This window comes from Gorilla gorilla, chromosome 14 (assembly GCF_029281585.2).
Source record: "Gorilla gorilla gorilla isolate KB3781 chromosome 14, NHGRI_mGorGor1-v2.1_pri, whole genome shotgun sequence".
Classification (NCBI taxonomy): domain Eukaryota; kingdom Metazoa; phylum Chordata; class Mammalia; order Primates; family Hominidae; genus Gorilla; species Gorilla gorilla.
This window is the reverse complement of record NC_073238.2, coordinates 62,867,980-62,883,153: the sequence shown is the minus strand read 5'-3', so window position 1 is coordinate 62,883,153 and position 15,174 is coordinate 62,867,980. Positions and strand designations below refer to the sequence as shown.

Genomic DNA, 15,174 nt, shown 5'->3' with positions numbered 1-15,174 from the left:
AAGACTTCTTGCAGTGTAAACAATTGTTTCTTTCATTTACACAAGGTGAAAAAAGTACTTACTCATTTCTGCCAGTTTCTGCTGAAATTTGGACTCTCCTGGGAGATGTTTACTGCAGATTAAAAAAATGCAAAACATTTCATGTGTATTTATAAATGGAAAACTCAAATTTCCAGTAACTATGATGCTTTTGATGACTTATTTTATGCTATTATTTTAGTGAGTAGCTTTTAATTTTAAAATTTAAAAACTAACCATCTAAAACATAAATGTCACAAATTTATGATGCTATGTATTTTTTCAGTGGTTCTCACAAAACACAGTGGTTAATATTTTTCAAGAGTAAACATTTTTAAATTTAATGTTAAGAATAACAAAATTTTATCAATAGCTTTGTAAAAAAGATCAGGGTTTATTAGATATCTTCACTGAATGTTGGTATGCAATTTGTAAGATGTTTTTAACTTTGCACTACACTCATATCTATTATTTTGAGCCATTCTCACAACTTCCAAATAAACTTGGCATGAAAGAAATTGGTATAAGCCAGGAGCAGTGCTGAGACTCTGGATTCCCCAGATGACCGTCTCAGCTACTGGAAAACATTCAAAACTGGTTCCTACCTTCCATCTGCTTCATCTGATCCTTCAATATCAAAGCGTAGTTTTTTCAGTGGTTTAGGAGGGTTGCTTCCTTCAGCACTTCTTTTGAGCACACGGTCGCTGTTACATACCATCTGATTTATTTTCTGGAACTTCTCAGAAGTCTACAAATTACAGAATTCTTTACTTTAAATCATTAAATGCCAGTGTTTCATAGTTAGCAACCTCAAGTTAGAGTTTGAGGTGTGTCAAAAATCAGGCAGAGGTAATAACTTCATTTAAATTTTCTGCTTCATTGGACCAAATAAAAGATACGAAAAATCTAAAAATCAGAATAACTACCTAATTCCATCCCCAATTAAACAGCCACTCTTTGTAAATCCTCCTGTCTTTTCCCATGCAGCTCACATTCTTCCTCCAGCAACTGCCTACTCTGCGAGTCCTGGTTCCTCATTTTCAGAACCCACCATACAGGACTACTTTTCAGAAGCAGGCAAGTCAGAACAGCTTTCTGGAAACTTGCTTTTGTCATTTTTTTTTTTTAGGCTATTATACAACCAGAAGGAAGGTCACAAGAATTTGATAAGAGATGATGTGTTCAATGAATAATAATTTTTGATTCACTTTATGGGTATTATGTTGACAAGTCATTTAGACTTTCTGATAGAAATTATATCTGATTTGACGGACAGATTCAACAGTGAGGATTAGCTTTGCCAATTATACTTTATTTTCCAAAAATTAAACTAGCGAATTCTCCCAATATTAAATTCAAAACAAGTTTTGATGGTAAATCTATTTGGAGTACATATACAATTTAACAAAAACTAAATCCCGTGCTGCTATTAAATGTATAATATTTTAAATTATCAGCTTTAAGATATGGAAGTACATTCAACTTTTTCCCAATTATTTTAGAGGTTATGGCAAGCAAAAATGTTTGAAGACCACTATGTGATACCTAGCTAGTTCCAACTGTCCTTATAAGGTCCCATAGCTCCTTTGTAAAGTCTGACAGCTGAGCCCATCGTGAACTATTTGTAACACACATTTTAATATTTGGTCATTTGGCATACAAACTTTTACCTCTCCCTAGTTACTTGAGGCAGTGTGGTGGGCAGCCTCTCAGATGGCTCCCAATGACCCCACCTCCTGGTATTCACCTCCTTGTGTGATCCTCCTCCCATGTGTGGGCTAGATCTACTGTTGTCTTGCTTCTAACCAAAATAATATGCCAAAAGTAATGGGCTGTCATTTCCAGAATTAGATTACAATAAGACTGTGACCTCTCTCTTGCTCTTTATTTCGCTGCCTCCCTCAGAGTCCCTGCTCTGGGCAAAGCAAGTTGCCATGTTGTGAATAGCAAGCAGTACTATGGAGGGGCCCAAGGGCAAGAAACCAATAGAGGGGCCAATAGCCATCGAGGATCAGCCAACAGCCATTTGAATAAGTCTGCCAGTGAATGCTCCTCTAGTGGAGCCTTGAGATGACTGCAGGCCCAACTGACACCTTGATCACAGACTTTGGAGAAACTCTGGCCCAGCTAAGTCATGCCTAGATTATTGACCCACAGAAATGGAGATAATAAATGTTTGTTTTAAGTCACTAAGTTTGGGGGTAATGTATTATGTAGCAATACATAACATAGGCAGTCTTCCCATTCCTATAAGAATATAAGCTCTCTGGCCAGGTGCAGTGGCTCACATCTGTAATCCCAGTTCTTTGGGAGGCTGAGACGGGGTATCGTGGAAGCCAGGAGTTCAATACCAATCTGGCCAACATAGCAAAACCCTGTCTCTACAAAAAATTTAAAAATTAGCTGGACATGGTGGTGCATGCCTGTAGTCCTGGCAACTTGGGAGGCTAAGGTGAGAGGACTGCTTGGGCCGAGGAGTTTGAGGTTACAATAAGTAGGTGACAGAGTGAGACACTGTCTCTAAAAATAAAAACTAAAAAATTAAAAATATAAGCTCTCAGGGGAATGGAGATGGTGCAACATATTAACAGTAATGCATACTGAATATGGGACTGCTGAATTAGTGACTTTAATGGAAGGCCAACTAGGGTTGTGGATTTGCAGCCTAGAATAAATGTTTCAAAGCAAAGCTTTCCCTTGGATCTCCTAGAATGAAGCTCTGCCACTTTCACTGAGGCAGGATCTCATGTAAACAATTCCTAATCAGTGTACCAGAAAAAGAATATCCTAGAAGTCTGAGAGGAAGGACAAGCAAAAAGTGCATATGTATGGAAGGAGACCAGTAGGCAGGGACAGGCTGGTGACATTTGGATATCGGGCTTACATTCTGGAGTATCTCATTTCAAATCACACTCATAATGAGTGAATTTCAAAACTGTTTTATAAACATTCCTGTGAGGTTATGTACATACATACATGGTATCACTGAAAGATATTTGGTCTTTGTCCCCGGTTCCTGGGACAGAGCTCCTAAAACCCTTCGAATTTCATGTGTGATAAGGGTGATGGGACCATCTTTTGTTCTAATGAGGTGATACTTGGTGGGTACCTAGCTAATTTAGGATGGAAGCTGGTTGCCAGAAAGACCAAGTCTTGAGTAGAAGCTTGGAACTTTCAGCCCCACCCTCTATCCAGGGAGGGGAGGGGGTTGGAAATTGAGTTAATCAATTATGCCTATATAATGAAACCCCCATAAAAACCCCTCAACAATAAGGTTGGGAGATCTTTGGAGTTGGTAAACATGTCTAAGTGCTAGGAAGGTGGTGCACCCCAACTCCCCAGGGACAGAAGCCCCTGTGCTAGGGACTCTTCTGGACCTCACCCTATATAATATTTCTTCATCTGGCTGTTCATTTGTATCTTTTATGATGAACTGATAATAGTAAGTAAAATATTTTCCAGAGTTTTGTGAGTAGTTCTGGCAGTGGATCAAACTGTAAGGAAGAGGCACTATCGGAACCCCCCAACTTTGTATTCAAGTCAGACGGAAGTGTGGTGTAGCCTGGGGACCTGACACTTGTGACTGGTGTCTGCAGTGAGACCATTTTTGTGGGACTCAGCCCTTGAACCTGTGGAGTCTGATGCTGACTCTGGGTAATTAGTGTCAGAATTGAATTGAATTGTAGAACACCAGAGAGTTGAAGAATAGATTTGGGTGAGAAAAAAATCTCACACATTTGGTGATAGAAGTGTTGTGAGCAAAAACAGCTCACGTTATATATGTATGTATATACACAAATGTATATATGTATTATATAATCTCAAGTGGATATTTAGAAAAGTTTTGAAGTTCACCAATTAGGAGTATGATTTGAGATTAAACTTGATTTGAAAGTAAATCTGAGATATATATATCTCATAAAATTCTATGCAATATGCCTGGATGAGGTGTTTGAATAACTGCATTTGGAAATTCAAATTATAGAAAGCTTTAATTTCTTTTATACTTACAATGCATACTATTATATTTCATAGAAAGAAAATACTCACCCCGAATGATTCACCAATTGATACTAAGATTCTGTCAAGTTAAGATGAAATACCAATTAGTAATAAAAAACCATATACAATTTTGTAGAGATGAGCATAGATACATCATTCTGAACTATTAGGAATACCAAATTAAAGGTTACCTCTACCCTAGAACCACTGACAAACTATATTCATTTGGGAATTATTCTAACAGTGCCCGTCTAATCATATACTCACCTAGTCTCTTAGTTTTAAAGCAAAAGTTATAGGTCTGCAAGAACATATTCTGCCATTGCCCATATTTAGGGAGGGCAAAGGCAAGTTTCAAGGTTACCCCTACTTAGTTCTTCATAAATCAATGGGTAAGTTATCAAATTTCTTTCATATTTTCTCATTTAAAATTCAAGTTATATTTGGAAAAAACTTAGAATATTAAGTAATAATCATAATTCTAATTAGTATCTATATTGATATAGTAAAGGCTATTTATCATATATCATATATAGAGTCAGAAATCTTTATTAGTCTGTCTTTATTTGAACCATATAATTTATGTTCTTTATAATAAAGCTGAAGAACATCATTAGCCTGACATGACTCGACAAAGATTTGAAAACATGAACATGGAACTAGTGAATATAGAGATTTTTTTGCCCTCCAATTCCTTGATAAGTGGCCATCACTCTACATATAATATTTGATTAACCAGAGTACCTAAATGTACTGGGTAGAGTGTTAAGATGCTCTCCTAATGCCTGGTCAATGATTTATTAGTTAGGATGTTCAGAATGTGACGTTTTTGCTGAAGAATACCAACACAGAATTTATTTCACTAAGGATCAGCAAGTAGCCATCATTATCACCATAATATGGACTAATTATCACTATTAAAAAAAACTACCTAAGTATACATTTTCATATAGTGGCATGGAACAATGTAAATTTTCTTAAATAGACATGACGTGGCATCTTAGCAGCTTAGAACAAGTAGTAGATGTCAGTACACAGATATCCAACTACAAGAACACCAAATAAATAAAGGATGATACAGAGACACATGAGAGCATTTGTATCATATTGCCAATTATTTCTTACTTCATATTTTTCTGTAGAGTTTGAAATTTTTATAATGAGTACGTACTACTTAAATAATTAAATATACCACGCAAATATTTTCTGAAAGGCCAACATATGCCCCCTTTTCTTGCCCATTAGGTACAACCATATGGGCTGATAATTTCTGAGATGAGACTACATTAACTATACTAGCTAATCTGCCTCCTACTTTACACAAATAAAGTCAGTTTCAAATAGCCCATGATAACATATAATTAGTCAACTGAAGCACTTCAAAGCTAGAGAGCACTTGTGGTTGGATGTGGAAGATAATATAATGATTTGTAGTTGCATACAACCTTTCATCTGAGAATTTAAAACAGCTTCATACTCATCATTTCCCTGATCCACAGCACCCTTGTGAAGTACAGATAGAGACCTGCCCAAGGTGAGGTGGTAAAGAGGCCGCCAGCAGGATTAGGGATGGGCCTCTAAAGACTTAATTGACAGTAATCTACATTTAATATAACAAGCAAAAGGAAAAAAATCCACAGGAAGCAAAATTTACAGGACATCCAATAAACTGCAAACTAAAAGTGCTCAACCTAAAGTAACCTGCTTTGTTTAGCAGATCGGCTATTTACAAAAATATAAAAGTGTTTTGAAACATATAACCAAACTGGTTCTCAAATTGTTCTCAAAAGAAGATACCTAACAGTCAGGAAAGCTGATAACTAAATCTGTAAACCCATCCAAGTAAATAGATTTTCTTCACCCCGCCCCCATATTCTTATTATGTTACTTAAATAAGCAAATAGAGTTTCAAGAGTCTAGCTTATTTGAAATGAAGAATGCTTTATATTTTTTATTCTTGGATCAAAATAATCCCCCTCTCATTCTTTACTACTTCCCTAAAGAGAAAACACACACCTTGATCTTGGAGTCATTTTTGTTGGTGTTGGCAGACCTTCTGAAATTTTATATGGACTCTTCAGGGGTGAAATATAGATGTTCCCTCCAGGAATCCGTAAGGGTGAACTAGGAAACTTGTAAGGGCTTCGAGGAATGTGAGGTATTGGTGACAAGGTAGGGGGCTAGAGCAAAAACAAAAAAGTAGATTATTTATTTAATGTTTTGGTGGACCCATTACATTAGATTTTTGCAATCAAAGGATACTTTCGACCTACCCTGGTGGAAGCATACTGCAAAATATTTGTTTTCAGTCTCTGCATGAAGACCGAGTTATAGAATACTATAATAGAATCATACTCCTCTTCTTTGATCAAAACACGTTTGAATGTCTGAGGAAGAACAGTAAAAAAAAAAAAAAAAAAAGTAAAATTTACTTGTTAAATGAATTTTAAAATTTCTACCTTTAGATTTTCTTTTCTAATAGTTTATAATACTTTTTGACGGGTAAGAAGCAAATATTATAAAGGAAAAAATAATAAATAAATAAAATTACTTCTTAAGCTTGGATTATAGCTGCTCTTCTAGAAGTGAAATGTCACAGAATGATTGAGAGAAATAGCCAGGCAGCAGCAGATGGAAGAGCTGGCCATCCAAGAAGAGAGGAGTAGATAGACTGGGAAGAGAGGAGTAGATAGACTGGTAGAATGGAAAGCATGATGGGAATCAAAGGGCCAGAGCTGAGCAAAAGCCAATAATATTATCCACCAATATTTGGACTACATTCTCTGGCCTGTACCTCCCGGTATCCCCCCAATCTATAAGGGTTTCAGTATACATTACTCAATTGCAAGAAGTAGACATTTAGTAAAAGCACTATATTTTAGTGATACTTAGATTTCACTCAAATTTTAGGGAAAAACACAGAGGTTATATCAGATGCCTCTGATATATACAATTAAAATGATTGAATTTAGAAAATAACTTCAAACATACAAACAAAAATGACTTGGTTTGTATTACTTTTGAAAACTCCAATAATAAATGGGAAAAATATCCCACAACTCACTTTCCACAGAACAATATGAAATGTGTCATACCAAGTATATTTTACTACTACTATTTCTCCAAAGGGAAGGTAAACCGGAAACACAAAATGTGTTTATACTGAACATTTGTATTATTGATTTGCAAGGCTGCATTTATACTGGCTTTTCCTATAAAGTAATAAAAATAACTTCAAAGAATATCTAATGTTTTATGACTCATGTCAAGTTTATTACAAATACCTGCTTATTACAGGGATAAAATATTATTTATTAACTTTATAAAAAACAATAAATATGGGTAATTTCATAATTACCCTTATCTTTCCAATTCTATTTAAGTTACAAATAAATAATATAAAAGTTTTTATTTGTGAATTTACATAATAAGGTCAGACAGAATATATGATCTCATTAATGATTAAATGAGATCAAATGAATTACCTATGTTATGTTATGGATATGGATTTATCAAAAAAACTTACTATGGAAAATTACCTACCTCCTGAACAGCATGAGGAAGATCCTTGTATGCTGTTACAATGATTTTGAATTTAAGGTCTATATTCTTCACTTTGCATATGCCATACATGGAACACATCATAATCTAGTAAGTAAATTGATGTAAAAGTAGTCAGAATTTTATTACATGGTTTTGTTCTTAAAAAATACCATTTTCTTTCTTTTAGCCTCAAAAAAGAAAGGTTTAATTTCCTACAGAGTTATTTCTTTCCATACTGAGCTCAGTTTGAAAGTCTACATGAAGTGTTTAACCCAAAGTGTGTTTAAAGAACAAAATGCAAAACACCAAGGCTCAATTATTCAGGACTGATCACCTGGTTTGTAAATTACCCTAACTTTGGCTCTTGTCCCTTAAATGTTTCCCAGAAAAGTTGAAAGTAGAATCAGTTAATTTTGTATAACTAGCACTTTAAAAAGCCAGGTGTGAAAATGTTTCAAACTATTAGATAAAATAATATTGAACACACTTGGTGGTGGTGGTAAGGAGGCTATGGTGACTGGAAGAGCATGTAAGAGAATCTTATGTGTTGCTGACAATGTTTTGTTTCTTGATCTGGATGCTGGTTATATAACTAAGCTCAGCTGATGAATTTTTGTTAGAATGTATCCTTTTGATACACAGGTTTTTACATATGTGTATTACATTTCAATAAAAGATATTTTAAATGCAAAAATAAGATCTGAAAATGATTCCCTGTGACTTTAAAATGTCAGACTTTCTTTATTTGTATGAACTTTATAGCCTAATTTAAGTACTCATTGCTTCTGCAACATTCTTGCTCTTACCTACTATTGCCAAGAATGCCAAATAATCATTTTTGCTTGGCATCCTACAGCCAAGTGTACAGTGTAGTCCTGACATAAGAATAGCTTATGTAGATATGTAGATCAATGAAACAGAATTGAGAGTCCAGAAATGAATATTTATATATTTACAGTCAACTGATTTTTTGACAACTGTCAATGAGGAGAGAAAAAAACTCTTCAAAAAATGGTGCTGGAACAACTAGTTATCCACAAACAAAAGAATGAAGCTGGACCCCTACCTCAACTATATTAAAAAATTAGCTCAAAATGGAGCAAAACCTAAATGTAAGAACTACAACTATAAACCTTTTGGAGGAAAACAGGGATAAATCTTAACAACTTCAGATTTGGCACTGGTTTCTTAGATATGACACTAAAGCATCAATAACAAGAAAACAACTACATAAATTGGACATCATCAAAATAAAAAACTTGTGTTTCAAAGGACACTAATGAGAAAGTGAAACAACTCACAGAATGGGAGAAAATATTTTCAAATTATATATGTGATAAGGGACTTGTATGTAGACTACATAATGACCCCTTACAGTTCAATAATAACAAGACAAATAACTCTATTAAAAAATGAGCAGTCCGGGCATGGTGGCTCATGCCTGTAATCCTAGCACTTTGGGAGGCCAAGGTGGGTGGCTTACTTGAACTCAACCATTCGAGACCAGCCTGAGCAACATGGCAAAACCCTATCTGTACAAAAAAATACAAAAATTAGCTCGGCGTGGTGGTGTGTGCCTATAGTCCCAGCTACTCAGGAGGCAGAAGTGGGAGGAACACTTGAGCCCGGGAATTCAAGGCTGTAGTGAGCTGTGATCATGTCACTGCACTCCAGCCTGGGTGACAGAGTAACACCATGTCTCAAAACAAAATGGGCTGGGCATGGTGGCTCATGCTTGTAATCCCAGCACTTTGGGAGGCCAAGGCGGGTGGATCACAAGGTCAGGAGTTCAAGACCAGCCTGACCAACATAATGAAACCCCGTCTCTACTAAAAATACAGAAATTAGCCAGGCGTGGTGGCACACACCTGTAATCCCAGCTACTCAGGAGGCTGAGGCAGAAGAATTGCTTGAACCCAGAAGGCGAAGATTGCTGTGAGCCAAGATCGTGCCACTGCACTCTAGCCTGGGCGACAGAGCAAGACTCCGTGTCAAAAATAAAAAATAAAATAAAATAAAATAAAATGGGCAAAGGGTCTGATAGACATTTCTCTAAAGAAGATATACACATGGCCAGTAAACACATGAAAAGGTGCTCACCATCACTAGCCATCAGAGAAATGCAAATCAAACCACACTGAGATGCCATTTTAAACCCACTAGGATGGCTATTATTAAAAAAGAAAAGATTAAAAAGTTGGTGAGGATATAGAGAAATTAGAACCTCATACATTATTGGTAGGCATGTAAAATGGTATAGCCACTTTAGAAAATGATCTGGGCATTCCTCAAAAAGTTAACATAGAATTATCATATGACCTAGCAATTCTACTCCTAGGTATGTACCCAGGAGAAATGAAAACATGTACATGAATGTTCACAGTAACATTATTCATAATAGCCAAAAAGTGGAAACAACCCAAATGTTTATCACTTTATGAATGATAAGCATAATGTGGTATATATCCATACAATGGAATATTGTCTGGCAATGAAAAGGAATGAAGTACTGATACAAGCTACAATACAGATGAACCTTGAAAACATTATGCTAAATGAAAGAAGCCATACACAAAAGACCACACATTATATAATTCCATGTATATGAAATGTCTAGAAGAGGCAAATCCATAGAGAGAAAATATATTAGTATTGCCTTGGGCTGAGGGGGTAGGGGAATAGGGGGTGACTGCTTGAGGGTATGGAATTTCTTTCTGGTGTGATACAAATTCTAAAATTGATTGTGGTGATGTTTGTATAACTTTGTGAATATACTAAAAACCACTGAATTGTACATTTTAAATGGGTGGTTTTTATGGTGTGTGAATTATTTCAGTAAAGCTATTAACTATATATGTATACTTTTTTAATTAAAAAAATTTTTTTTGAGACAAGGTCTTGCTCTGTTACCCAGGTTGGAGCACAGTGGTGTGATCTCAGCTCACTTGCAACCTCCACCTCCTGGGCTCAAGAAATCCTCCCAGTTCAGTCTCCGAAGTAGCTGGGACCACAGGTGCAAGTCACCACACCTGGCTAATTTTTAAATTTTTTGTAGAGACAGAGTTTTGCCAGGTTGCCCAGGCTGGTCTCAAACTCCTGAGCTCAAGCGATCTGCCCACCTCAGCCTCCCAAAGTGCTAGGATTACAGGTGTGAGCCACTGCACCCAGCCAAAAGTATATTGTTCTTATTAACCTATTTTATAGAGAAAAAGGAGGAGATGAAAAATGATTCTCTCATTGTAAACCAATTGACTTCATTCATTCATTCAGTAGGTATTGTTTTAAATCAACTGATTCTTAAGTCTCATGCTTTTTTCACACTAAAATGATATCTAGCTCACTACTACATAGAAAAAGCCAATGATAAGAAGGTTCTTCGGCTATTTTTTTTACAGGTAAGATCTTTTGTGTCATTAAAAAAGTAGTTACTAAAATATACTCTTGAGTGTTAAAGCTTTAATTTGTAAGAATTACAACAAAAATGTAAATGGTAGCCAAAAAGTGAACATATATTAAGTCTAATAAATTGATCTAGTTTCTCATTTGAATCTAATATTTTCTTTAGAAATCACTTAACAAGGCTGGGTGCAGTGGCTCATGCCTGTAATCCCAACACTTTGGGAGGCCTTAGGCAGAGGGATCACCTGAGGTCAGGAGTTTGAGACCAGCCTGGCCAACATGGTGAAAACCTGTCTCTACTAAAATACAAAAATTAACAAGGTGTGGTGGTACACGCCTGTAATCCTAGCTACCTGGGAGGCTGAGGCAGGAGAATCACTTGAACCTGGGAGGCGGAGGTTGCAGTGAGCCGAGATTGCGCCACTGCACTCCAGCCTGGGCAACAGAGTAAGACTCTATCTCAAAAAAAAAAAAGAAAGAAAGAAAGAAAGAAATCAGTTAACAAGTAAGTAGGGAGGAGAGAAGGTGAAGTGCTTGATTTTCTTACTTGGTCCAAATGCCTGTCTCTCATGAGTTCATACTCATTCTGCAGGGTGTGCTGGAAAAGGGTCCAGATGATATGTTCTAATTCTGGGTGCTCAGACAGAAGGCGTTCACAAAGTGTATTTAGCCGGAGATAGGCTAGCCGATACACTGTGGGAATAAGAAAAATTAGTCATTTTTACTGTTCATTTTGAATTACAAGTAGATTTTTTTCAAATCATGAAATTGCTCTAATTATAATGCTGTTAAGTAGCATTTTAACAGAAACCTCTTTTCTACCACTCTTTTCTTTCCCCCAGAGAAACATGTTTACTGGTTTATTATGAAGCATATTACAAGGGATACAGATGAAGAAATGCAGAGGGCAAGGCATGTGAGAAGGGGCATGGATTTTCCTTGCCCTCCCCAGGCACGCTATTCTCCAGGAACCTCCAGTTGGGCAAATATCCAGAAGCTCCCAGAACCAGGTCCTTTTGAGTTTTTATGGAGGCTTCATTATGTAGGCATGAGTTTTTTTAAAAAATAGGTGTTTGGGGGAACAGGTGGTGTTTGGTTACATGAATAAGTTCTTTAGTGGTGATGTTTAAGATTTTTCTACCACTATTTTCCTTAAAAATAATTGATTCCTTGTGTTAGCACAGTTCTAGGTACATATAAGGCAGAATGATACTTGCTGAATTAACTATTATGGCATGAAATTGGGGCAGAGGTAGGAAGTAGTGGAGGAAAGGTCATAAGACACTGTAAAATTAGACAAACCCAATAGGGTTTGTTTCAATTCCATTAATAATAACTCACCATTGGTCATTCCCACTATCAATATTAAAGAGGAATAATCATTTTTTATAATTATATAATTGCCAGTGTCTATGAATTTTTCCAATCCTAAAAAAATTAAACCACACATTTCTCTATAAAATACCAATGGAATATACTCTGTTGAAAAATGGTAAACTTGTAGATTACCTATATGTAAAATGACTGCAATATGTAATTTATTTAGTTTATAAAAAATACTACTGAAAATGCAAATTTGGCAAAAAGGAATCCATAAAATTGAATTTTCCTTCATCTACTTTAAATATCATATAAAGACCTTTTATATATCTCTTTCAACGACTTGCATGAGGTAATTTGAAATTTTTAAAGCTAACAATTTATCTCAGTGGTCTTAAACTTTAGCATACATCAGACTTAGCTGGAGGGTTGTTAAAACAAGGTTTTGAGGGCCCTATCTTAAGAGTTTCTGATTGAGCAGGTCTAGGTTGGAGCCCCAGAATTCTTATTTCTACAATTTCCAGGTGATGTGGATTCTGCTGGTTGGGAACGACACTTTGAAAACCACTGCTCTAACCTAAGGATAATATCTGACAATATGCCTGTAAAGCTCAGCATAATTCTTACTTGAATAAAATCAGGAAAAAGATTATCATGGAGGAACATGACCTTTTACTGTCTTTCAAAGAGCTCCAAGTGGATATGCACTAGGAAGTATATACGCATGCACAGACACTCAAATCAACTTCCCCACCCCACCATATATATACACACTCAGAGAATGCTACATGACCTGGTTACCGGCCTTCTTAAATGTCCTGAAAATATCCAGGAAATGTGTCTGCAGTAGGCAACAACACACTACTTTTGTATGTACATCACACCTGCTGCAGCAGGGAGGCGTGGATGGGGCGGCACGCTCCAGGAAGCCCAGAGGAGCCGGGGACAAGCAGGAACCCCGCCCCTTCCGAGTTGGGACAGGAGCTCCCCAGTGCTTCTGCAGCCGCCCAAGCCACCGCTGCGGACCCAGGCATCCCTGTGCTCTCTGGGCTGCGGAGCAGGTAGGAGTCCCACCCTCCCCAGTGCAGCTGCAGCTACCCAAACCGTGGCTGCGGACCCAGGCATCTCTGTATACTTGGGGGCTGGGGAAGGGACCCCCCAACCGCCACCGCCCTCGCAGGCTCAGAAGTGCCTGCTCCCACTGCCTGGTTTCTCCCTGCTGCCAGCGACCACTCCAATCTCGGAGCAAAGTCAGGGCTGAGCCTGGGTGCTGCTGCAGCCCAGCCAGATGTGCGCACGCTCAAGGCAGCGCTGACACGCCAGCCCCCTGTCGCCTCAGCCCTCTCCAGACTTTGGGCGCTGACAAGCACGGGGGGGGAAGCCGAAGCGGGGGCTGAGGGCAGCTTGGCACTGGCCTACAGGTGCCCCTTGACGCATGGATGGCGGCAGGAGGCAGATGGGCTCCTGAGCAGTAGAGGATGCGTCCCTGTTGAGGCCCCACCTTCAGGCCAGGGAGCGCCTGAAGGCTGGGGGTGGGCGCTGCCAGTCCCACGGACAGGAGTAAGGACTTGTGGTACCTTTTCTGGGCCCACTAGTGGCCGCCCATGTACCAATCGGTGCACACTTTCTTCCCGCTGAGGCCCACAGAAGCCCGAGGCTCAGCCAGAGCAGAGCAGAGGATGGAGAGACAACTAGCTGCAGAGAGGAACTACCCTCTCTACTGATAGCTGAACACTTGTCAGGACGAGCAGCTGCAGAGAGGAGCTACCCTTTCTGCTGAGAACTGAACACTTGTTGGGACGACCTGCCTGCAGAGAGGAGCTACCTTCTCTGCTAGGAGCTGAACACTCATCGGGACTTTGTGGTTACAGAGAGGAGCTGCCCACTGTGGGTCTTCCCTAAGCTGTTCTATTGCTCAATAAATCTCCTCTTCATCTTGCTCACCCTCCACTTGTCTGTGTACCTCATTCTTCCTGGCTGCAGGACAAGAACTCAGGACCCACCAAATGGCGAGGCTAAAAGGGCTGTAACACAAACAGGGCTGAAACATGCCCCTTGCTCGCCATGTTGTGGGTAAAGAAGAGAGAAGAGCTGCGGCCCTTCGGGGAGCCCAGAATTGGGAGCTCCTTGAGCCAGGGCTGTGACTCCCTCTTTGGGGCCCTGTGGTTTCTGGCGTCTCCAAGCTTCTAGGAGCCATTTTATTGTTCCCCAGTACCAGCTGTGGAAACCGCTTGTGGTGCGTCTGGTCCAGGTGCAGCCTCACAGAGAGCTGGCACCTGTGCCAGCACCTGGAGCTGCCCGCCCCGCTGCAGCAGCCAGCATTTCTGACTGTGGGCAATGGCCAGATCTCATGCTTGCCCACACACCCCTCTCCGTTCCATGTCTGACTTGCTCCTGGCTGGCATGGACCCAGGCCAGTAGTGTGAGACGAGTGCAGCCTGTCAGACCAAGGGGCTGAAATGAGCCCGGTGGGCCTGAGCAAAAATTGATCAAGGGCGCCACCGGTCACAGAGGTTTCCGGCCAGAAAAACGACTCTGAATAGTCAAGAAAGATCTCGCAAAATTATCATTTCCATTTTATAGATGAGGAAACTGAGACACAGAGATATTAAGTGACTTACCCAGTAATGTACCTAGAAAGTAGAAGAAACATGATTTGAACCCAGTCAGCCTAGTTTCAGAGTCCATGCTCTTGAAAATAATCATCTACTAACCTTTTTTATAAAACAGTGAAAGAGAGGTAGATTTCAATGGCTTCTGGGTCTGGAAGGCTGAGGTTGCTTGTGTCTCTGCATTTGCAGTAGAATTTACACGCGTAGTTGAACCTTTTTTCTTTGGAGATCTTACAGGAGAAAGATACCTAGATATATTTAAAGGAAAAGTCTTCATTTC

General features: G+C 38.7%; 1 protein-coding gene across 2 annotated transcripts in view; it reads right to left on the bottom strand.

Moving 5' to 3' along the window:
- Window positions 1-15,174, bottom strand: part of RB1 (RB transcriptional corepressor 1) — a 177,712-nt gene that overhangs the window by 4,430 nt on the left and 158,108 nt on the right. For both annotated transcript variants that reach the window (XM_031001306.2, XM_055359817.1), the window contains exons 19-26: window positions 14,997-15,142; window positions 11,510-11,655; window positions 7,564-7,668; window positions 6,294-6,407; window positions 6,037-6,200; window positions 4,069-4,099; window positions 624-766; window positions 63-112 (exon numbers count right to left, since the gene is read on the bottom strand). In XM_031001306.2, the coding sequence (XP_030857166.1) occupies window positions 63-112; window positions 624-766; window positions 4,069-4,099; window positions 6,037-6,200; window positions 6,294-6,407; window positions 7,564-7,668; window positions 11,510-11,655; window positions 14,997-15,142 (899 nt within the window). The remainder of the gene's footprint in view (window positions 1-62; window positions 113-623; window positions 767-4,068; window positions 4,100-6,036; window positions 6,201-6,293; window positions 6,408-7,563; window positions 7,669-11,509; window positions 11,656-14,996; window positions 15,143-15,174) is intronic.